Consider the following 25,934-nt stretch of genomic DNA (forward strand, 5'->3'; position numbering starts at 1 on the left):
TATTGTGAATAGTGCTGCAATAAACATACGTGTGCATGTGTCTTTATAGTAGCATGATTTATAATCCTTTGGGTATATCCCCAGTAATGGGATGGCTGGGTCAAATGGTATTTCTAGTTCTTGATCCTTGAGGAATTACCACACTGTTTTCCACAATGGTTGAACTAGTTTACAGTCCCACCAATGGTGTAAAAGTGTTCCTATTTCTCCACATCCTCTCCAGCACCTGTTGTTTCCTGAATTTTTAGTGATTGCCATTCTAACTGGTGTGAGATGGTATCTCATTGTGGTTTTGAATTGCATTTCTCTGATGACCAGTGATGATGAGCATGTTTTCATGTGTCTGTTGGCTGCATAGATGTCTTCTTTTGAGACGTGTCTGTTCCTATTCTTTGCCCACATTTTGATGGGGTTGATTTTTTTCTTATAAATTTGTTTAAGTTCTTTGTAGATTCTGGATATTAGCCCTTTGTCAGATGGGTAGATTGCAAAAATTTTCTCCCATTCTGTAGGTTGCCTGTTCACTCTGATGGCAGTTTCTTTTGCTGTGCAGAAGCTCTTTCGTTTAATTAGATCCCATTTGTCAATTTTGGCTTTTGTTGCCGTTGCTTTTGGTGTTTTAGTCATGAAGTCCTTGCCCATACCTATGTCCTGAATGGTATTGCCTAGGTTTTCTTCTAGGGTTTTTATGGTTTTAGGTCTAACATTTAAGTCTTTAATTCATCTTGAAATAACTTTTGCATAAGATGTAAGGAAGGGATCCAGTTTCAGCTTTCTACATATGGCTAGCCAGTTTTCCCAGCACCATTTATTAAATAGGGAATCCTTTCCTCATTTCTTGTTTTTGTTAGGTTTGTCAAAGATCAGATGGTTGTAGATGTGTGGAATTGTTTCTGAGGGCTCTGTTCTGTTCCATTGGTCTATGTCTCTGTTTTGGTATCAGTACCATGCTCTTTTGGTTGCTGTAGCCTTGTAGTATAGTTTGAAGTCAGGTAGCATGATGCCTCCAGCTTTGTTCCTTTGGCTTAGGATTGTCTTGGCAATGTGGGCTCTTTTTTGGTTCCACATGAACTTTAAAGTAGATTTTTCCAAATCTGTGAAGAAAGTCATTGGTAGCTTGATGAGGATGGCGTTGAATCTATAAATTACCTTGGGCAATATGGCCATTTTCACGATATTGATTCTTCCTATCCATGAGCATGGAATGTTCGTCCATTTGTTTGTGTCCTCTTTTATTTCGTTGAGCAGTGATGTGTAGCTCTCCTTGAAGAGGTCCTTCACATACCTTGTAAGTTGGATTCCTAGGTATTTTATTCTCTTTGAAGCTATTGTGAATGGAAGTTCACTCATGATTTGGCTCTCTGTCTGTTATTGGTGTATAGGAATGCTTGTGATTTTTGCACATTGATTTTGTTTCCTGAGACTTTGCTGAAGTTACTTATCAGCTTAAGGAGATTTTGGGCTGAGATGATGGGATTTTCTAAATATACAGTCATGTCATCTGCAAATAAGGACAATTTGACTTCCTCTTTTCCTAGTTGAATACCCTTTATTTCTTTCTCCTGCCTGATTGCCGTGGCCAGAACTTCCAACACTATATTGAATAGGAGTGGTGAGAGAGGGCATCCCTGTCCTGTGTCAGTTTTCAGAGGGAATGCGTCCAGTTTTTGCCCACACTTTTGGTATTTTAGACATGAAGTCCTTGCCCTTGCCTATGACCTGAATGGTATTGCCTAGGTGTTCTTCTAGGGTTTTTATGGTTTTAGGTCTAACATTTTAGGCAGTATATTAAAGCTCCTGTGAATTCTGGATTCTGACTTTTCTCCTCAGAGGTTATTGTTGTTTCCGTTTCTTCCTTCTTTTTTTTGTTTAATTTTTGTTTTTATTTTTATGTTTTTAGTTTTGTTGTTGTTTTTTTTTTTAGTAAGTTACCAAAATTAAATCTGTGAAATTTTGCCTTTGTCATTCTGGTGCAGAGCCAGCCATGTTTTGCTCAGATTAAAACATATTATATAGCTATTTTTTAGTCTGGACTCTTGGGGTAGTCTCTGTGTTTTATAGCTCAGGGCTAATGTCTCCAAAAGTATATCTGAAAACATCAAGAATTCATTCTCTCATAGGTTTCTAGGCCAAAAGTCCAAAATAAAGGTGTTGGCAAGGATACATTCCTTGAAAAACCCCAAGGAAGCATTCTTCTTAACTCTGTCAACTGGCTTTCCTCACCCTGTGGTTCCATCACTTCAATCTCTGCCTCTGTGTTCACATGGTATTCTTGTACGTCTGTGTGTGTCCTCACCTCTTTTTATAAGGACATCAATCATTGAATTAAGGGCCAAAGTTAAATCCAGGATGATCTCATCTCGATCCTTCACTAATTATATCTTTAAAGACCCTATGTCCAAACAAGATCACATTCTGAGGTTCCGGGTGGTCATGAATTTTTGGAGCACACAATTCAGCTGACTATAGTGGGTTCAGGGGTACATCTAAACTTTGGGCAATTTTCAAGTCTGTTCCAACTTTTATTTTCCACCAGATTCTCTTATGTTTCTTCTATGCCTAAGGGAAAGCTACTGGTAGACTAGAGATGTATGAAAAGGTTGAGCCCTCTCTGATCCATGCCACTTCCAGTTAGCCAGGGATATATAGGGAGCTTATCAAATGCTTCTGTGACTGCCGTATTGCTTCTGTCTTCCTTTTAAATTTTGACTTGTCCACTGGCCTGTTGCTTGCCCTTAGTAGAACTATAGTCATGGCTGGGTTTAAGTGGCTCATGCCTGTAACCCCAGCACTTTGGGAGGCCAAGGTGGGCAGACCACCTAAGGTTAGACATTTGAGACCAGTCTGGCCAGCATGGCGAAACCCTGTCTCTACTAAAAAATACAAAAAAAAAAATATATATATATATATATATATTTATATATATATATAGCTGGGCGTGGTGGTGTGTGCCTGTAATCCCAGCTACTCAGGAGGCTGAGGCACGAGAATAGCTTGAACCCAGAAGGCAGAGGTTGCAGTGAGCTGAGATTGTGTCACTGCACTCCAGCCTGGACAACAGAACAAGAATTCTTCTCAAAAAAACAAAAACCAAACCAAACCAACCAACGAACCAAACAAACAAACAAAAAACCCCCAAAACTACAGTCACAGGCCCATGGGACCTCTGACCTTCCCTGTTAGTTTGCCTCTGAGATTCCTGCTTATTCCTGGTCATGCCATGGGCCAAGGGCTTTTCTTGCTCTCCAATCAAGTTAGCCCCCACTGACAGTGAAACGGCTGGTTATTTGTGGCCTGGCCTACCCTACTAGAACTGCTGTGATAAGGTAGTAGTTAGATGTTGGGGATGAGAGTAGCCCAGGAAAAAATGCATGGATTCCCATTACCTAAAGTTCAGTAATTTTTCATAAATGCATGCTTCTCACTTTGTTTTAAGCCTTTGGTTCATCTCCAGAGATAAAATTTTAAAGAAGAGAGGATTTGGTGACTGCAATCCAGATTAATTGTTTATTGATATCTTTTTCAGTGAAGAGACCACATTTGATATTTTTCTCTATTTTTGTTTCTCTTTAGTACCTAAAACAGTGCTACCAACTGTCAGTGAACAATAAATAATTAACTGTACAAATATTGTAATTATAATCATATATAATGCTTTCTAATATTTTGCATTCTAAAATCTTTAAGATTGTGTGGTAGATAGACGAGTGCATTCTACCCACCCCCATCTCTATTTTATGGGTGAGAATTCTGAAAGACAACAAAGTTAAATGACCTACCAAGATACGCTAACCTGTGCCTTGGACCAAAACCTTCTAATTTCTAGACTATATTCTTTCCACTGCTCCATGAAGAAATCATCAAGTCAGGATGGGGAGGTGTCACTTTATTTAAAATACAAAAATAAGTAACAAAGGAGTAAAGCCAAAGGGTGTCAATTGTTCTAGAAGTCTGAAAAACAATGAAAAAACAAAATGGAGTAGTATCTGGTTATGCTCTCCAGCTACATGAGCATCAGATGGAAGGGCAGTCACTTTTAGGGCCTGATTTCCTGAGCCCATTCTCAACATTTCCTTAACTGCACTCTCTTCCTGAACTGGGAACGCAGGACGTTGTGGGGTATGACACTGCAGCAGAATGCTTTATATTACATGAGTGTAGAATCAAGCTTCTATAACAAAAACAATCAAACTCGCTTTCAACACCTGAGGAATCCATTCATCATTAAGACAGAAGGATTTTTAAAGATATTGTATCCTAGTTTTCCCAGACTCTAAACTTTGTCAACTTTCTCTTTCCAAATTTGTTTAATTTTACATCAGAAATACTAAGGTATAAATGACTGAATTACCTTTTTAATATGTCTGTTCTTTAGAATGAGTTGCATGTAATGTAACTTTTTTTTTTTTTTAAGGGAACAATGTGGTATACACAGTGGTTCTAAATAACTTAAAAATAGATTAAAATAATAATTCGCTCATTATTTTGGGGGAGCCTTCTATGCCATTGTCCTGGGACTTGGAGAAAAAAGATGCATCAATTTCAGCTCTTATGGATTTCACAAACATGTAAAGCAGCAAACATCTAGATTAGGGAGGGTTCTTAGAAGCCAGTCCCTAGACCAATAGCATCAGCATCACCTGGAAACTTGTTAGAAATGCAAATTCTTGGTTCTTACCACAGACCTGACGTATCAGAAACAGAGATAAAGCCCAGCAATCTGTATTTCAATAAGCCCTCTAGGTGATGCTGATACACCATTAACATTTGAAAACCACTGGTATAGCTACATCTTAATCTATTGTAGTAAGTGCAACAATAGGAAATGTGTACATAGTAGAGAGGTGAAAATTGTCAACTTTATTATCGGCAGATGTGGAAGGGTCCAGAGAGGCTCTTTTTTCTTTTTCTTTTTTAGGAAGTGACATAAGAAATATTCATGAGGCACAGGATTTTGAGTCACTCTGTAGAGAATAAAGTTTCCCAGACTTAGGGTTTAGGATGTCTGTGGGGATAGCGGGGCAGGGTGGGGGCTTTGCAAAGAGCATTATAAAGACTTGGAATTATTAAAAACTATTAATTTTAGGCAGTGGTTCTAAATTTATTGGTGGAACTTTTGGGTGGGTGGGGAAAACAAAGTGTTCTCAAATCAAAACAGAATTCAGTATAGCTTGGAGATGAAATAACTGCTTCATTCATGTTTGTATTCAAATATTTAAAGTCACAACTAAAAATAAAAGCATTTTAAAAGGCATTAATGAGTTCACAGTAGGCTTCTCTTATTAACTGCTTTGTTAATAAATGGCATAGCAAGATAGAGGCATGGAATCTACAGAGATGTTTGGATTCAAACTCTAACTCTCCAACTCGCTGTAAGATCTTGAGGGCCGGGCGCGGTGGCTCAAGCCTGTAATCCCAGCACTTTGGGAGGCCGAGACGGGCGGATCACGAGGTCAGGAGATCGAGACCATCCTGGCTAACACGGTGAAACCCCGTCTCTACTAAAAATACAAAAAACTAGCCGGGCGAGGTGGCGGGCGCCTGTAGTCCCAGCTACTCGGGAGGCTGAGGCAGGAGAATGGCGTAAACCCGGGAGGCGGAGCTTGCAGTGAGCTGAGATCCGGCCACTGCAGTCCAGCTCGGGCTACAGAGCAAGACTCCGTCTCAAAAAAAAAAGATCTTGAGTAAGTTATTGAACTCTTCTAAGCCTTAATTTCTTGACCTAGAATCTAGTGATAGAAAAATTCCCACTTCACGTGATTGAAAAATAACAAGATAATAAGGCATAATGCCTGGCCATAGTATGTGCTCATATAACTTTAGGTATTATTATTTTATTAAAAATCAAAGAGTTTTTATAAAAACTTGGAGTATTTATTACAAATAAAAGTTATCAAATGCAATTTTATCATTGAAAATTGTCCTCAAATTAAAAGATGATCTAGATCAAGCTTGTCCAATCCATGGCCCACGGGCCACAGAATGGCTTTGAATGTGGCCCTACACAAATTTGAAAACTTTCTTAAAACTTTATGAGATTTATACAAGAACATTTTGTTTTGTTTTGTTTTGTTTTGTTTCGTTTTGCTCATCAGCTATTGTTTGTGTTAGTGTATTTTATATGTGACCCAAGACAATTCTTCTTCTTCCAGTGTGGACCAGGGAAGCCAAAAGATTGGACACCCCGATCTAGATCATAATATTGTTATTTATCTAATAGAAAAACATGATTTAACAGATGTTAGTCCAAAGTCAGCTGCTTTCACTAATGTATTTCTATTTTAATTCCAGAGACCTTTCAGTTTATTTCCAAAAGGCATCATGGTTTCCCCTTCAGTCTCACCTTTTTCCTGAATGGGATGCAGGTGAACAGGTTAAGCTCCTGTTGTGAATATAAGCATCGAAAAAGTTCCAGGCTCGGAGGCAAACGAGGCTACTTTGGGTTTGTGTGTGTTGAGAGATCATCTCCTTGCTACAAGTACGGAAACAAATGTCCTTTGGTAGAGCGCAAGTTTTGCTACATTTTTCTTTGAATGCTTTTACTAATGCATTTCTCTTCACAATAGTTAAAAAAAATTCAGTATAGATGAGCCTGAAATATCTAAGTTCAGGGTTATTTATTGTAACATGGTGTGCTGAATTTGAAATTTTAAGATGGAAATCAGACTTACAGAGGTGTTATATGATGAAGATAAAAGCTAGTACATTTTAAATTATTTCACTTTCTATCTCTCCTTTCTTCTCACTTTAAGAACTGTTTCTGAAGGGAAGGAGAGAGATTTTTTGTTTGTTTGTTTGTTTGGCTGTTTTTCCTCATTCATCTTAGTAACTGGTTTTAGGCTGAGCCTTAAAGTGTGTGCCAAGCATCTGACTTACTTGACTGGACATTTTCAGTTATGCCTATTAGAGGTTAGGTTTGCCTGCATTACTGTCTGACCCAGTTTTCATCATCTCCCTTAGTTTCAATCTTGGGCATAACAAAATGCATGATAAAAGGTCAGTTTTGACTGTTACCAGCTTTCATATTGAACATTCTGTTTGAAATTAGGAGTCTTCCTTATAAGCTTTCATATTTTCTAAAAGTATTGGCTAGATGCCAAGCTAGAACACAAGAGTGAATCAACTAAAGTACTTGTCTCCATGGAACTTATTCTAATGGAGGAAAAGCTGATAACATACCAACGAAGAAGTTAATATATGTGAGATGGTCAGCATGATGAACACAAAACAGGGTAAGGGAGATACGTGGAGTGATGGGAGACAAGAGTCATGAGGAGTGTGTTATTTTATGTAGGATGGTTAGGAAGGGCCTCTCTGATGAGATGTCTTTTGAGCAGAAACCAGGAAAAAAAAGTTGCTTTCTTGAAATAGCTTTTGAGATAGAGGAAAAGCATATACAGAAGGCATGAAGCAGGTACACGTTTGGTGTGTCTAAGGTAGCTTGACCAGAGCAAAAGGAATAGAACCATGAAATTGGAGATGAGGTCAGAGAGACCATGAGGGCAAGCCATGTAGAGTCCTAGAGTCATTGCAAGGACATTAACTTTTATCTGAGAAGGATGGGAATCTTCTAAGGTGGGTTTTGAGCAATGACTTATCATGATCTAATAGTAACTCTTATGGGAAAAATAAACAAGGGAGTGTGGGGAAAATAGCAGAAACTGCTTTAATCCAGAGAAGAGATAATGGTGGAATGAGTTAGAAGTAATTTTAAAGGTAGAGCTTACTGATGAATTGAATGCAGGAAATGAGATAAAGAGCAGAGTCAAAGATGTTTCAATTTTTTTTGTCTTGAATAACTGGAAAGAAGTCCAGTTAACATGTATGTAAGATGAGACTGTGGAAGAAGCAGGTTTTTGGGGTGGAATGAAGCAGTTTTGGTTGAGGACACATTGAGTCTGAGACATATATGAGATAAGCAAGTAGAGATGCTGAGTAGGCAGTTGAATATACGAATCCAGGGTGAGGTGAGAGGTCCAGGCTGGAGATGCAAATCTGAGACTGGTTTTTATACAGATGAAATTTATAAGATTGCTTAAGAATTGAACATAGAGAAGATGTCTGAGTAATGAGTGTCACTCTATTTAAAAGATGAGGGAGGTAAAGAGGAACCGGCCTAAGAAGGGAAGGCAGTGAGTAGAAAGAGAACCTAGAGAGAGTAGTATCTTGGAAATAAAGAAAATGGTTAAAGAATAAGGGCATGATTAATGGAGTTGAATGTGTGGATAGGTGAAGTAAAATGAAGACTCAAGATTGGACATTGATTTGGTAGTGTGTTGGCTACTGGTGATCATGGCACAAGTTACAGTGCAGCAATTGGGGTATAAGCTTTCTTGGAGTGGATTTAAAAAATAGTTGGAGAAGAACTAAGGCCAGAGACTATAGAGAAGGTTTAAAAATAATTTTGCTATAAAGAATGGTAATTAGGTGGTAGCCAGGAGGAAGAACGTAGGGGTTCAAGGAAGGCTCTTTATTTTTTAAGATGGGAGATACTATAATATGTTTATATGCTGATACAAAGGATTATTGAATACCTTAGAGAAGAAGAAACGTGAAGTATGACATAAAGGTGGAAATTTCTGGAGCTAAATACTTGGGTAGACTGGAGAAGATGAGATGTAGGGCTCAAGTAGGGGTATAAGCCTTAAGAAGAGGAGAAACATTCTTGTATGGTAACAGGAAGAAAGAAAGAAGGCATACAAGATAGAGATGTAAGTTGCTATTAATAGATGTGCTGGGAACAACTGGAAGCTCTCTGCTGATTGTTTCTATTTCTTAAACAATACATAAATTTATCAGCTGAGGATAAGGCTGAGAGAAGAGGGGTTGGGTGTTTCCAGAGAGAGAAGAGCGTGAAAGAATCATCCAGAGAATGGAAGATTGAATGGCCTAGGGCAAGATAGTATCAGTGCCCACCTGTACTTAGGGACCACATGAGCTGCCTTCCTATTCCAACTCAGATATGCTATCTCCTTATTTGGGGGCAGGTCATTTAACACAGTTCTGTTTAATTCCCAGGAAAGCTAATAAAAATCTGCAATCATCTATGTGCAAATATATTACATTCTTTTGGAGTTGTGGTATAAATCCAAGCTGTAAATTATTAACCCTGAGCACTTTCTATGGAAGTTCAGTACCAAAATCTGACTGACAGCGTTTACTCTCATTCCACACTCACTAGCCTCTGTATAATTCTTTCTATGATTTCAACACTTGGTCCCCTCTAGATTCTTTCTTCAACCTTTTCAAATAATAACATCAAAATGGTTGTAATATTAAAGAATAAGGCCTATGACTCTCAACCGAAATGCATGGTTCTTACAGAAGACTGGTTTTCAATTGTTTTGTTAACTTCATAACCATTTTTCCAATGAAATCTGTGAATGCCCAAAATAGAACAGTACATTGTCATTGGCTGTCTCCCTGTTGCAGGTCAGGTGAAAGTTGAGTCAGTGGTTTAAATGGGACAGGGTTAGGTGAGTGAGTGTTAGAGCCTTGCTTGTTTGTCCTCTTCCTCACTTGAGACTTTTCTGGTTATTCTAGAGACCATGACACTGCAGAACTCCATGGAGAGTTGAGAACTACCCCAAAGGAGACTGATAGCACTTACTATCTTCTGTAACTTTGGTTTTTTTGTCACACCCATAATGATACTTTTAGTTATATTAAGCAATGCACACTAATTCCTCCAATATATTCAAAATGAAATTAATTTTAATTTATTTTAAAAATGCCAGTCCCTGAAACATTTATGATGAGAAAAAGGAGGACATAGTACAATAAAATAACAGAAAATTATATTTCTAAAATGATTAGGAATTACCTGTTTAAGGTCCTCAGAAAACAAGAAAAGCTGAGCAGTGGTCACTTCCAAAGTGTGAGGTTCCACAACTGTCCTCATCTCTCAATTATAGGAACTGTTTGAAGAGGCATAGTAATTTTCAATTGCTAGCATGAAACATGGGAAGAAATGCCTAACCATGTAGAATGCAGACGGCTTTGAGCTTTAGTAATCATAATCAACACCTCAAATTATATTCAGAAGTCAAATAGGTAGTCAGTGACGAGGAGAGCAGATGTTGCTCACTTTGTTTGTCCAATTCCCTTCAGCAGATGGGCAATAAAAAGTCTGTGCATGCAGTAGGGAGGCATCAAAGCCTTTACGCAGCCACAACATAAACTAAAAGTAACAGCATATCAGAGGCTCCAAATCAATGGATTTGGTGTTGCAATTGATAAGGGAAGAACAGCTTGAACAGAAGGCAATGCTAGTAATCATATACTGTGAAGATTCATGACACCTTTATTCCAAGGAAAGCAATGTGCTAAGCACATCATCATTATAGTCAAGAAATATTTATCGTGCTTAATATGGGTGAGATAAGTATAATCTCGTTATCTCATTTTTTACAACCTGATAGTTACTTTGAGTGCAAATCCTTTTAGCTTTATTTTATGGGGAGATATTGAAAAGTTAAGTGATATAACTCAGTTCTCATATTTGCTTGTTGGAAAAAATGTATTAAGATCAATTCCTTTGCTATTTCTATACTACAGACAGCTGAAATTTCGTGAAATCTTCAGTTTTAGAAATTGCCATTGGATTTGTTCAGGTTGAGGCATTTTTCAGATTTTACAAATTATTCCTATTCTTCTGGGACCAGCAAGTCTTGACTGCTTGCTGATCCCTTTCACCTACCCACTATAAATTCAGTTCTCTGATAGTTGTGTCACATGGAGAGAGGGGCATGTGAGTAGTTCTAGAGAAAGAAAATGAAGAGACTGATAACTACCAGATACCTTTTTCAGATCATGAATTTTATCCAGGTCTTGCCAGAAACTTCTCCAGATTGTATTAGTGTCAGCTGAGAGAGTGTGACATTTGTCTGTGTAACTAGTCATCTCTCCTAGTTATATCATAACTAGGAACTGGAGGCCTACACCTGTAATAGACCAATATGGTTGTGCTTCAGTATGTCGTGATGGAGCCTAGCAGTCTTGAGCTAGAATCCAGCTCCATCACCCACGTACTGGGTGACCTTGAACTGCTAGAGCCTTTTAAGCCTCAGTTTTCTCATTTGTAAAGTGGTAATGATAGTTCTTAATTTATTGGTCTATGAGATAATGAATTCCTTAAGATAATGGATACAGAGTACCCAGAAAAGAGCTTGGCACAGCGAGTGCTCAATAATCTTATCATTATCATAATCATCATTTTTATTAATGTATATATTATTATCATTGAAATTCTTATTTTAATATCAACTTAGATATAAAAAAAGCTTTAGAAGACAATTTATTCACATTACTTTTGTTATAATGGATTTAAAAGTTTGAATGTCATAATGCCTTCAGATTATCTGCATGGTTCACCAGATTTGACTTGGAATGACTTCATAACCTCTATAAATTATTGCCATTTTTGAGGAATAAGAACTTATTACTAGTAAAAATCACCAAAAGGCTGTCGTACAGACTTCAAAAGGCCATTCTAAAAGCAATAATGACAGTTCTATGAAAACGAGTGTACAAACTCCTGAGTTACTTACCTAAAAGATGCAACAATATTTGACTGTATATATTACTTTAAAAAATCAATTATATTTATTTAGAGCCAATCTTGTAAGTCTTTTGTTACTGTTGTTGTGCTGTTAAAATACAAGTTATCAGACTGAATGGCATCTTGCTGCTTCTGACTATTTTTATATTAGCTTCTCTATGTTTATAAATCTGCATGTTCTATTATCACATAATTCTCATTTAAAGACTTGAAATATATTTTTATGTATGTAAAATTATATACCCATCTATATTTCTGTATCTATGATACATGTTACTGTTTAGTACCAAAAATATTCTTGAAGGCACAGATTTTAGTTTGAAACTGTAGTTCTTGGTTGATGTTTTATTTTATTTTGTTTATTATTGTGGATAACATTATTAAGAATTTGTTGTGTTTGTTTACAAGATTTTAGTATCAAAAATAGTTTATTTTTAATTAGCTTTTTAATTGTCTATTTTTATCAGTGTATACTGTAATCAAAATATTTTTGTATCTTTTTTTACTAGTATAAGAGATAAGTGCTTTCAAAAGCTTTGAGGTTCCATTGTGCTGTCTATAAGGGTTAACACACACTTCCTGTTAATATTTTTCATAGGTGCATTATTGCAATGGGCCTTGACAAAAAAACATCTTTGCCAAAATCTAGGAAAGAAAAGAGCACTGAGAAAGGAGAGGACCTGAAGAAGGCTGAGGGGAAAATGAGGCAAGAGAGGGAGTATGTGATACCGAAAGGAAATGAGATCAAGGAGAACCAATCCTCTGTCTTAGCCAAATTTTCAGCTCAAGAAATAAAAACAGGGCCCAAAGAAGTTATAACTGCTGTGGAGGAAATGACAAGTAAAGGAAAACCAGGACACGATGTCTGGGAAGACGACCAGGAAAATACTTTAAAATATGGTAATCAACAACACAAGTTTCTTTTCTTGTTGCTGCGGCTGTTTCATTTGTCTTTGAAGTGTGATTATCAAAATTTTCAAAAATACCCATTAAATGTTACCCAGCTGTGGACTTCAGGCAGCTCTGTTACTGTGGGGTGTCCCTGACCTCCTTCCTCTGCTGTTTTGTGTGGAATCCTTTGTCACCTACCTTAGAGGAGGGCAGACCTAACCCCCGAAAGGTTAAAGGTTCTTGCTGCAGAGATGAAGAGGGAGAAAAGAGTATATGTCAATATGAGTTAGAGACTCTATTGACTTCTGCAGAGACCATTTTGGCCAAATAGAATTTTACCTATTTTAAAAGTTTTTGAATGTACTGTTTTTCATGAAATTGATGAATTGCTTTGACACCAGGTAGGTACAACCAATATAATTATGTGGTGATAGAGTATTCCATAACCAAAAACAGTTGGCTATAGGCTTAGGGTTGTAGAACCTATCTGTCTGCTGTTTTTCACTTTCTTCTTTATTCTCTGTTCTCTCCTTCTTCCTCTCTCCTGCCTTCCCCTGCTTCTCTGTCTCCCTCTCTCCGTACACATACACCCAACACCCCCGCCACACACACACATGCACACATGAACATTCATATATATACATGCACACATACGTATGCAAGCATGTCTCATTTTATTGTGCTCGCTTTATTGCACAAGCTTTGCAAATACAGCACGTTTTATAAATTAAAAGTTTGTGGCAACCCTGCATCAAAATCTATCAGCATCATTTGTCCAACAGCATGTGCTCACCTCATCTCTGTGTCACATTTTGTCAATATTTCTAACTTTTTCATTATTATGATATCTGTCATGGTGATCTGTGATCAGTGATCTGTGTTGTTACCATTGCAATTGTTTTGGGATGCCATGAGCTGTACCCTGTAAGAAAGTGAACTTAATCAATGTTCTGACTGCTCCACTGACCAGTTGTTCTCCAGTCTCTCCCCTCTCCTTGGTCTTCTCTGTTCCCTAACACACAACAGCATTGAAATTAGGTTAATTAATAACCCTATACAATATACTCTAGATGTTCAAGTGAAAGGAAAAGTCTCATGTCTTTCACGTTAAATCAAAAGAATCAATTAAGCTTAATGAGGACGGCATATCAAAAGCCAAGATATGCTAAAAGCTAGGCTACTTGTGCCAAACAGTTAGCCAAGTTGTGAATACAAAAGTAAAGTTCCTGAAGGAAGTTAAGAGTGCTACTTCAAGTGAACATGTGCATGATAAAAAAGAAATCCTTATTGCTGATATATAGAGAATTTTCGTGGTCTTGTTAGAAGATCTAACTAGCTACAACATTCTCATAAGCCAAAGACTAAGTCAGAGCAAGGCCCTAATTCTCTGCAATTCTATGAAGGCTGAGAGAGGTGAAGAAGCTACAGAAGAGAAGTATGAAGCTAGCAGAGGTTGGTTCATGAGGGTTAAAGAAAGAAGCCATCTCCATAGCATAAAAGTGTGAGGTAAAGTGGCAAGTGCTGATGTAGGAGCTGCTGCAATTTTATCCAGAAGACTAGCTAAGATCATTTATAAATGTAGCTACATTAAACAGTAGGTCTTCAGTGTAGGTGAAACAGCCTTACATTGAAAAATATGCCATCTAGGACTTTCATAGCTAGAGAGGAGAAGTCAACACCTGACTTCAAAGCTTCAAAGGATAGGCTGACTCTTCTTTTAGCAGCCAGTGCAGCTGGTGAGTTCATGATGAAGCCAGTGCTCATTTAGCATTCAAAAAGTCCTAGGGCCCTTAAACACTATGCTAAATTTTATCTGCTTCTGCTCTATAAATGAAACAAACAAAGCCTGGATGACAGCACATCTACTTACAGCATGGTTTGTGGAGTATTTTCAGCCCACTGTTGAGACCTACTGCTCAGGGAAAAAGATTTCTTTCAACATATTACCACTCATTGACAATGTACCTGGTGACTCAAGAACTTTGATGAAGATGTGCAGTGCGATAATGTTGTTTTCATGCCTGCTAGCACAACATCCATTCTGTTATTATCCTTATGGATCAAGGAGTAATTTCAGATCTTATTCTTTAAAGAATATATTTTATAAGGCTATAACTGCCATAGATAGTGATTCCTCTGATGGATCAGGGCAAATTCAGTTGGAACCTTTCTGGAAAGGATTCACAATTCTAGACGCCATTAAGAACATTCATGATTCATGGAAGGAGGTAAAAATGTCAACATGAACAGGAGTTTGAAAGAAGGTGATTTTAGCCCTCATGGGTGACTTTGAGGAGCTCAAGACTTTGGTGGAGGGAGTAATTGCAGATGTGGTAGAAATAGCAAGAGAATTAGAAGTGGAGCCTAAGATGAGATTGAATTGTTGCAATCTCATGATAAAACTTGAATAGATAAGGAGTTGCTTCTTAGGGATGAACAGAGAAAGAAGTTTCCTGAGATGAAATTTACTCTTGTTGAAGATGCTGTGAACATTGTTGAAATGACAACAAAGAATTTAGAATATGTATAAAATGTATTAGTTGATAAAGGAGTGGCAGGATTTGAGAGGATGGAGCCCAATTTTGAAGGAGGGTTTACTGTGAGTAAATGCTATTAAACAACATTTCATGCTACAGATAAATATTCATGAAAGCAAGAGTCAATAGATGTGGCAAACTTTATTGTTGTCTTATTTTAAGAAATTTCCACAGCCACCCCAGCCTTCAACAACCACCACCCCGATCAGTCAGGAACCATTAACATCAAGGGAATAACCTCCACCAGCAAAAAGACAATGACCAGCTAAGGCTCAGATGATTGTTAGCATCTTTTATCAATAAAGTTATTTTAGTTAAGGTGTACACATTTTTTTAGATATAATGCTGTTGTATACTCAATAGACTGTAGCATAGTAGGAACATAATTTTGGATGCACTGGGAAACCAAAAAGTTTATGTGACTATCTTTTTTGCAATGACCTGGAACTCAACCTGCAATATCCCTGAGGTATACCTGTATATTGAACATATATAGGTATACATTCAGGAGTATAGGTATGCTTGTATATACTTACATGTGTATATAGGTATGCCTGTATATACTTATCCCTAAAGCAGTAATAACAACAATAATAAAAGTGCCAAGCACTGAGCACTGAACTAGGCACTGTGCACACACAATCTCATTTTATCCTCACCATTCAATATGGTAGGTATTATTATTACTTCAATTTTACAGGCTGGGAAATTGAGGCTTAGATACACACAAAAAAAGTAGCAGAACAAGGATTTGCACCCAGGTTTGTCTAATTCCAAAGCTCAGTCTTTCAAACACTGTACAACCTTCTATTACAAGTTAGCCTACCCACTACATGGTTGTGGATAGTGTGTCCAAAGTATCAGAAAGGGAGAACTGCCTGTGTGTCCCTCATTCTCAGGAGACAAAGCCTGGTTAGGGGGCACAATAACCATGGGTTGGGATGACCTGTGGAAGGGCTGGCTTCGGGAAAGGGACAACTTCTAGGTATCTTCTTCCCCACCTCATATTTTTGCTGCCCAAGTGTTTCAGGAATCCAAGAGAATAATTACAGGGCTGTTATAGCGCTAGACTTCATGTTGGATTACTACTGAATATAGTGAATCTTTTACAAAAGATTTCACTTAGAACGGTTTTACCAGCTCACCATTCTTCACAATCTCTTCTAGTCTTTGTCCTATCTTGGCATGAGAATTTTAATATATCTGTAGCAATAGTAATCACAGAGGTATTAACAAATAGGATGTGTTTTCATGTGTTTTAACTTGGAAGACATGGTGGTTTATGGAAGTCATGTTCGGTGGAAGCTTTTCATTTTCTTTTTTTTTTTCTTAAACCAACCTAACTAGTGCTATGAGTGATGTACTTTATACTCATGATACCTATGATAAAGTTTTTCCTGGGGTCTTTCTTCCGGGTTGGCTAGTTAATGGACTTTAAATGTCCATGTCCGTTTTTAAAAACGCAGCCACAGCAGCAAGGGTTCAGCTCTCTGCATAATAGTCACTGATGAAAGAGCAGCAAGAAGTTTGAATCGAGGCCAGCAAGATTAGGTTGTGGCTAGATTGATGTTGACCTGGTGTTGACTCACGTCCTCATTAGTGGGGGTGGTAAATAACAACCTAATTAAATTCTCTAGAAGGCGGCAAATGGGATAAGGAGAACAGAAGAAATTATGTAAAAGGTTTTAGAAAGCATGCCGCTGTTTTATTCATATCAAAAACGTGAGTAGATGGCACAAAAGTGGTGTGCTTTGAGCTATAATGCCAATGGAAGGCTTGTGGTTAATAGAAAGCTAATATTTAAATGTGATGATAACAGGGATAGAATAAAACCAGGGCAGCCTTGACTTTATAATTGAGAGAAAACACAAAATATGATGCCGGGACTGTTCTTGTGGTTCACTTCATGTTCCTTCACTTTTGTGCTGTGCTTCAATTATATAACTGTAATTGTGTCCTAATTGTGGGCACTTGTACTGCCTGATTTTAATCAGGTGCCTCGACTAAAGTGTGTTGCTGTCAAAGGAGTACATATCATTTGTGTTTTCTCCTGTTCTATAATCTACTCCCTTCGCTACGCAATCACAAGGACTATTAGTACTAATCCATAATATTTATTATGCACCTGCTATTCATGGCACTGTGCTAAGCATGTTTCAGGGATTATTGCTCTCAATCCTCACCACAGTGTTGTATTACCCATGTTACAGATGGAGAAACTGAAGCTTAAAGACAAATTGCCCAAGGTCACATAGTTAGTAGGTGTTTTAACTGGGTCTTGGGCACATGAATGCCTGATTCCCAAACCCTCACATTTCACTACTATGTAACACTATGGATGGAATTACAGCAATCCACTCATATTCTCTCTGGCCCTCTGCTTATCTTATGATCAGTAGCAAACACCTGTAGTGTGATATATGTATGTGTATTCTGCAGCTAATCTCACCTTTCTCTTTGGGGAAGTCTTCCTTGAGACCCTAAAATGACTTTCCGCTCACTTTTCATTCCATTCTGCTTACTTGACACTACTTCACACAATTAATTATATGTCCTATATAAAAATCCATAGCAATCCAGCCCAGTTGTGTTGAAAAACACATTACTGAGGATCACATATTAAAAACTACGATAAAGTGAGTACAGTGTTTCTTGTGTACCTACATCTTATTCCCTCAATAAAAATTGGAGAGTCCTTCATGGCAGGGAATGTCTTATTGTAGTGTCTTCTATCTTGCAATTTTATCCTCTTAAACATAGAAGATTCTCAAAAAATAGGCTTATTGATTGATAGTTAACAGGGTTATCCTATAACTTGGGAATTATCCTATAACTTGGCCGGTAATACTTGGATCAAAATATTTGCTCGTTTTTATTAGTATTTTCTGTTTGTGTCTAGCAATATAAAGCAAATTCTTTATCTTCTTGCTTATTTTACAGTTTTGGTTTACTGATATTCATATTTTGTATTTAAATGTATTAAATCTCTTTTGTGGAAACGTTTTTGTGATTATCTAATTTTCTTTGTTACAAGTTTTGGTTTCACTTTTCCCCTTCTATCTCCCTCATTCTCTGTATTTACAGAGCTTTCTGCATATGCACAGGGCATACATTTCTAGATTAAGTTTCTTTCACTGGGTGGACAGCTCTCAAGTAAATTACCCGAGAGACCCACCCCTGCACTGACAGAGAAGCCAGAATAGCTAATAACTAAAACACACAACATTGAGAAACCTTTATTTTAATGGTAATTTTTATTTTAAGGATAATTGTTTATTTGCTTAATTGGTTCTGCATGAGATCCTTTTGCTCTCTATCCTTGGCATGTTGTCACTTCAAGATTTTTAGTTTTTCGTGGAAGAAAAGGGGGAACAATTAAATATGAAAGGTGAAAAATTATAACCACGAGGGACAGCTGGAGTTTATCTGATGTGACAATTTCCTTTTCCTGCTACAGATTTTTTGCACCTCTGCAGGGAATAAAGCAAATACGTGACTGTGACAGGAATATTCTATTTTGTATAAATTTTTATCATTGAAATGTAATTATTTCATTTATTGTAGGAATGAGGAATGCATATGATTTCAGTTCTGGCCTACATATAGAATCCTTCATAATGCCTTTTCTTGATGTCCATTTGTTTCTTAAAGAATGTGCTATTCACAGTGTTACTTCTCAGGGCCTTTGGACTTGATTAATTGAATTTTTCCACTTCACTATTCATTAAGTTGATATCCAAATATTTTGAACACTTTTCGTATGAAATATGACCTCACTGGATCTCCAAATTAACTTTCATTATTATAATCCTGTTCTCTTCATTTTTAATTTATTTCTAATTTATTGTTTTATATCAAGTTCTTCTCTTTCCATTTTGGTTATTTTAGATGATGATGTTCATTTGTAAATGAACTTTTATTAGGTTTCAGCCTTGTGATTTGGAGCTTCATTTCTTTTGTGCTCTTGTGTATGTAACTGATTGGAATCTTTGATCATTTGCTGTTAGTTTTCCATGTTCACTAATTGAACGAAAAAGAAGCAGCAAAGAAAGGCTCAGAGAAGAGAGGATAATGGAGTCAAAGTTCTCATTAGAGAGAAATAGGTTAAGATAAGGGGTTCTATTTTCATTCTTATAGTGGAGATTTTCTTTTTTCAGAGTACGAAGAAGATTTTGAAGTAGATGAGGAGAAACAAGGTGAAAAAGCTAATGAAGAAGGAAAGGCCGATGTTCAAATGAATGGAATACCACAGTCACCTTTGGATGATAAAAGAGATAATTTAGACCCTGAAAAAGAGAATGAAACCTCATCACAGAAGGCACCAGATGCCCATGACAATGTGAAAGATGAGAATGATGGATGCTCTGAGAGTGAACTGGAAGAGGATAAACAAGGCGAGTTGTTCAGCTTATCATGTAACATAGGCTGTTTACTGAGTGTGTTTACTACTTTTCTTTGTTTTCTATTTAATGAAATAATCCTCTTTTTTTCTCTTGAAAAAAACGTATATATATATATTTAACTTTTAAATAAGGGGTACATGAGAAGGTTTGTTACACAAATAAACTTATGGGGGTTCGTCGTACATATTATTTCATCACCTAGGTATTAAAACTAGCACACATTAGTTATTTTTCCTGATCCTTTTTCTCCTCCCATGCTCCACCCTTCAATAGGCCCCAGTGTTTGTTCTTCCTCACTATGTGTTCACATGTTCTCATCATTTAGCTCCCACTTTTGAGAGCATGAGGTAATTTGTTACCTTCGTACTTTATTAATGCAGCTTCAAAAATCTAATGAAAGAGAGACGTAAAACAAATGTGTCTGTAACTATTTTAGAATGTAAAGGAATCTTAAAAAGGACATTTATGACTATAGCCATATCCTATCAGTGTTCCAGTTACATCGCAAATGTAACAAATTGTTTGGAAGGAAAAAGTTAAAAATTTCCTATTTCCACAGTTCAGTGTATCTTTCCAGTACATAAACTTACATACCAATATTTATGTAATTTTTTACAAATATGTGAACATATAATTCATGTTACTCTTGAAATTTTTTTTTCAGTTTAACTATGCACATATATTAAGTATCCCAAGAATTCAATACATGTATGGATAACTTGTTATTGCTAATAGCAATATGAATGTTTATGGTATGCCAATTTATTGTTTTGTGTACTGATATTTCTGCATCTTTAGGCCATATTTCCTTAAGTATTTGCTTATGTTTAATTTTAGTAAATCCTGGCAGACTGCTTTCTGAAAGGTTCATATAATTCACATTCCTAACAAGGATATAAGAGAAAGCCTGTTTTGTGATACACCCACTCACTGGATTTTATTAATCTTATTTATGTTAATCTTATGGGCAAAAAAATACTAGCTTCTTGTTTTAGTTTTTATTACCCTAACTTCTGGTGGGTTGAGCATCTTTCCTAATATTCATTGTCCATTTATATTTCCTTTTCTGTGAATATATTGCTTGCTTTACCCATTTTTCTATTGGATATTATGGTTATTGGGGGGCTCTTTATTAGGCATAGTTTATCACATGCTATCATGCTTTCATTTAATTTTTTTTTTTTACTTCGTTAATATTTGGTCATTCAGAACTTTTTGATTTTTATTACTCTAATCTATTAATCTTGTTTGTTATTGTTTATCAGTTTCTTTTCTAATTAAAAAGACTTCTCCTAATCCAAAGGTTAGGGACACATTCCCAAATTTTCATCTATTTTCATTATTTAATTTTGATTCAGATACTTAATCCCTATGAAATTTATGAGTTTTTTTTTTAAACAACTTGAGGTAAAGATTCTTTTCAATTCAAGACCATAAAATCCATGTAATAAATAGTACTAAATTTCACTTTTAACATAAGTTGAATCAATGATTTTCACACATACCTCAGCATTTCAGAAATATAAAAAAGTATAATTTTAATAATAGGTAAGATGGGAGAAAGAGAGAAAGCTATATATAAGAAAATATGTGGAAAACAACAATCAGTAGACTTTCATGGTAAAAGAAAGAGAAATAAAAAAATCCTAAGTTAGAAAAGAAAATGCAAGAGGAGTAGAGAATGTTGGAGAGGATCGAAACACCAGTGGCAGACTACAGCATAATAAGCAATGTTCTCATTAAATGTTAGGAGTTTGGAAACTCAACAGATGTTCAGAAGATGGATACAGGAGATGAGGCAAAATGTCTGACTCTTTTTTGGTTCCATATGAATTTTAAAATAGGTTTTTCTAGTTCTGTGAAAAATCTCAATGTTAGTTTGATAGAAACAGCATTGAATGTATAAAAAACTGTTTGGGGAAGTATGGCCATTTAAATAATATTGATTCTTCGTATCCATGAGCATGGAATGTTTTTCCATTTGTTTTTGTCATCATTGATTTCCTTGAGCAGAGTTTTGTGGTTCTCCTTGTAAAGATCTTTCACCTCCCTGGTTAACTGTATTCCTAGGTATTTTATTTTATTTTATTTTTGTGGCAATTGTGAATGGGACTGCATTTTTGATCTGACTCTTGGCTTGAGTGTTGTTGTATAGGAATGTTAGTGATTTTCGCACATTGATTTTGTATCGTAAGACTTTGCTGAAGTTATTTATCAGCCTAAGGGGCTCTTGGTCCAAGACTGTGGGGTTTTCTAGATATAGGGTCATGTTGTCTGCCAAACACGGATGGTTTGACTTCCTCTCTTCCTATTTGGATGCCTTTATTTCTTTCTCTTGCCTGATTGCCCTGGGTAGGGCTTCCAATACTATGTTGAATAGGAATGGTGAGATAAGGCATCCTTGTCTTGTGCTGGTTTTCAAGGGGAATGCTTCCAGCATGTGCCCAATCAGTATGATGTTGGCTGTGGGTTTGTCATAGATGGCTCTTATTATTTTGAGTTATGTTCCTTCAATACTTAGCTTATTGACAGTTTCTAACATGAAGGGGTATTGAATTTTATCAAAAACCTTTCCTGCATCTATTAGGATAATCATGTGGGTTTTGTATTTAATTCCGCTTATGTGATGAATCACATTTATTGATTTGCATATGTCAAACCAACATTGCATCCCAGGTATACAGCCTACTTGATCATGGTGAATAAGCTTTTTGGTGTGCTGCTGGATTTGATTTGCCAGTATTTGGTTGAGGATCTTTGCATTGATGTTCATCAAGGATATTGGCCTGAAGTTTCCTTTTTTGATGTTGTGTCTGTGTCAGGTTTTGGTATCAGGATGATGCTGGCCTCAGAGAATGAGTTAGGGAGGAGTCCCTCGTCCTTGAATTTTTTGGAATAGTTTCAGTAGGAATAGTACCAGCTGTTCTTTATACATCTAGTCAAAATCAGTTATAAATCCATCTGGTCCTTGGCTTTTTTGATTGATAGGCTATTACTAACTCAATTTCAGAGCTTATTATTGGTCTTTTCAGGGATTCATTTTCTTTCTGGTTCATTCTTGAGAGGGTGTGTGTCCAGGAATTTATCCATTTCTTCTAGATTTTCTAGTTTATGTGCATAGAGGTGTTCATATTATTCTCTGATAGTTGTTTGTATTTCTGTGGGGTCAGTGGTAATATCCCCCTCGTAGTTTCTGATTGTGTTTATTTGAATCTTCTTTGTCTTCTTTTTTATTGGTCTAACTAGTGTTCTGTTTTATTAACTAAAAGAAACTAGCTCCAGAATTTGTTGATCTTTTGAATTATCTTTCATGTCTCAATCTCTTTCAATTCAGGCCTGATTTTGATTATCTGTTGTTTTCTGCTAGCTTAGAGATTTGTTTGCTGATGATTCTCCAGTTCTTTTAGTTATGATGTTAGGTTATTAAACTTGAGATCTTTCTAACTTCTTGATGTGGGCATTTAGTGCTATCAGTTTCCCTCTCAATACTCTCCTTAGCTGTATTCCAGAGATTCTACTATGTTGTGTCTTTATTCTCTACTCAAATGTCATTCTGGGGCAAATTATTCAATTTCCATGTAATCATATGGTTTAGAGTACATTTCTTAGTTTGATTTCTAATTTGATTGTGCTGTGGTCTGAGAGATGTTTTATATGATTTCAGTTCTTTTGCATTTGCTGAGGAATGTTTTACTTCTGATAATGTGATTGATTTTAGAGTATGTGCCATATGGCAATAAGAAGAATGTATATTCTGTTGTTTTGAGGTGGAGAATTCTGTAGTAGTTTACAAGATCCATTTCAACCAGTGCTGAGTTCAGGTCCTGAATATCTTTGTTAATGTTCTATCTCAATGATCTGTGTAATATTGCCAGTGTGGTGTTAAAGTATAAGTGAGAGACTTTAACACCACACTGGCAACATTGCACAGTTACCTCCACATTATTGTTATGTGGGAGTCTAGGTCTCTTTAAAGGTCTCTAAGAACTTGCTTTACTTTATGTATCTGGGTGCTCCTGTGTTGGGAGCATACATATTTAGGATAGTTAGATCTTGTTGAATTGAATCCTTTAACATTATGTCATGTCCCTCTTTGTCTTTTTTTTTTTTTTTTTAATCTGTGTTGGTTTAAAGTCTGTTTTGTTTGGAACTAGAATTGGAGCCACTGCTTTTTTCTGTTTTCTATTTGCTTGGTAGATTTTTCTCCATCCCTTTATTTTGAGCCTATGTGTGTGACTGCATGTGAGATGGGTCTCTTGAAAACAGCATAGCAATAGGTCTTGGTTCGTTATCTAGCTTGCCATTCTGTGTCTTTTAATTGGGGCATTTAGCCCACTTGCATTCAAGGTTAGTTGACATGTGTGGATTTGATACTGTCATCAGGATGTTAACTGGTTATTATTTTCGCATTGTTTTTACATCTGAAATTTTTTTGGTATAAAATCTCAAAATTATGAATTTGAGAAGTATATTAGGATAATATAAAATAAAAGTAAATTAAGTAATCAAAATATTTAGTTTACAGTTCTACTCTTTCAAAAAAGAATTCAAGCAATCCTATTCTAAAATTTTATGTACACATATACAAGGCAATAAAATAAAGAACATAAATTATTAGACAAAAAGAGAAGATAGTTTTGCAAGTGCCAGAGATGGGACTGTGACTAGGCTTGAACTAAAAATTTAATCCCAGGCTTCCTGATAGTCAAGGTAAAGAATAAAGTACAATGGGCAAAATAAGAATGATGTTAATTATCAGTAAATTTTAAAACAACATTTGCCATTATTTTTATTATGTTGAAAGAACTACTCAAGACCAATGGTCAGGCAATGAAATTTTCTTTTTAAGGTTTTAAACCAGGTCTTTTCTGTAATTTATCTTAATACATATATTTTATGTTTCTTAGATTAAATGTGACTAGTACATAAGCTCTTTTGTCAATTTGAATATTAATATTGGAGTTAGGCTTATAATCCTATATGATCTAGAGAAAGTGAAATATATTTTTGGAAAAGTGATATAATCTAAGTCAATAATTTTGAAGAAACTATCCAAGTGTCTCGAACCTGGAAAAACAGTGAAAATATGTTTGCATATTCATATAACTAGTTCAAAACACAAAGGACTCTTAATTGTTTATTTCTTTAGTACTGGTGGGAAATTATCAAATTGTTGATTTCATAAAGATTCAGTATACTCTTTGGATATCTTGTAATTGAGGGTACATTTTTTCCTGTATAATAATCTTGCTTTCTAGGAATCAAATAGATTTTTCTGAAACTGAATAATTTTTTATGTTCAAACAGAGAAAAAATTAGGCAGTTCTGGGTTCTTTCTTGGAAGGAAAGCTTTAATCATTTAGACTTGTAATTATTGAATGACAGCAATAGATAAGCTTTAACATTGAACACTGTTTGCACATAACTAATTGGAATCCTATGTTTGGAAAGGTATCTTATAATTGATAATGCAATAGGTCACATACTAGGCACTCTTTATTAAGACTATTTAAAGTGTTAAGCCCTATGCTAAATATTTTATGTGAATTATCTCAGTTACCTCAAACAACCTTAAAATGCAGACAATTTTCTTTTATCACCATTTTACAAATAAATAAACTTGGAAATGGTGATATTAGTTAATTCCCAAAGTCACACAGTCAGAAAGCAGTGAAATCAAGATGCAAATGCTACCCAACTTTGGAACCTGCATTTTGGAGAAAAAATAATCAAAATCAGAGAATATCCACTTACCTGAAGTTAAAGCAAATCTCCCCAATAAAAGAGTTGTGTTTCCTTAAAAATATGCATTTTAGATAAATTTATCTTGAGCTCTTCACTTTACCCTAGTCTCTAGCCTTTGTTGTGTTTTTTAAATTTTGTTTTTAAAATGAAGAAAATGGACAGTTTCTATGATCAACTTTTAGCTTTTTCCTCCCTGGATGGACTTCCCTATCTACTTTAGGATGGTTTGCTTAGTTCTAGCACATCTCTCTCTTCTCCCATGACTGTCATCTACATCACCAGTCTTTATTGAGCTCTATATTTTATAAAAACCTATCATTCAATAGTTTAGTTTTCACTCATTGTTTAGGTATGTTAAATTTTGCCCTCTAATTTATTACACAAGTTAGTAACACAAATTAATTATACTGTAAAAGCTAGGACTGTGTGTACTTCTTATTTCTCACATAGCTGATTTCTTTTTTTTTAACTTTCATGTTCAGGCATTCATGTGCAGTTTTGTCATATACATAAATTGCATGTCATGGGGGTTTGGTGTACAGATTATTTTGTCACCGAGGTAATAAGCATAGTAGCCAATGGGTAGTTTTTTGATCCTCTCCTCTCACTCTCTACCCTCAAGTAGGCCCCAGCATCTATTGTTCCCTTCTTTGTATCCATATGTATGCAAAGTTTAACTCCTACTTTAAGTGAGAATATGTAGTATTTGGTTTTCTGTTCCTGTGTTAGCTAACTCAGAATAATGGCCTCCAGCTCCATCCATGTTGCTGCAAAAGGCATGATCTCATGGCTGCATAG

General features: G+C 36.0%; 1 protein-coding gene across 4 annotated transcripts in view; it reads left to right on the forward strand.

The window, feature by feature from the left end:
• The window catches only part of ERICH3 (glutamate rich 3), a 113,424-nt gene that overhangs the window by 56,323 nt on the left and 31,167 nt on the right, over positions 1–25,934 (forward strand). For all 4 annotated transcript variants that reach the window (XM_007978286.3, XM_038001778.2, XM_038001781.2 and 1 more), the window contains 3 exons: positions 6,292–6,478; positions 12,159–12,460; positions 19,146–19,382. In XM_007978286.3, coding sequence (XP_007976477.3) covers positions 6,292–6,478; positions 12,159–12,460; positions 19,146–19,382 — 726 coding nt within the window. The remainder of the gene's footprint in view (positions 1–6,291; positions 6,479–12,158; positions 12,461–19,145; positions 19,383–25,934) is intronic.

Source organism: Chlorocebus sabaeus, chromosome 20 (assembly GCF_047675955.1).
Source record: "Chlorocebus sabaeus isolate Y175 chromosome 20, mChlSab1.0.hap1, whole genome shotgun sequence".
Classification (NCBI taxonomy): Eukaryota; Metazoa; Chordata; class Mammalia; order Primates; family Cercopithecidae; genus Chlorocebus; species Chlorocebus sabaeus.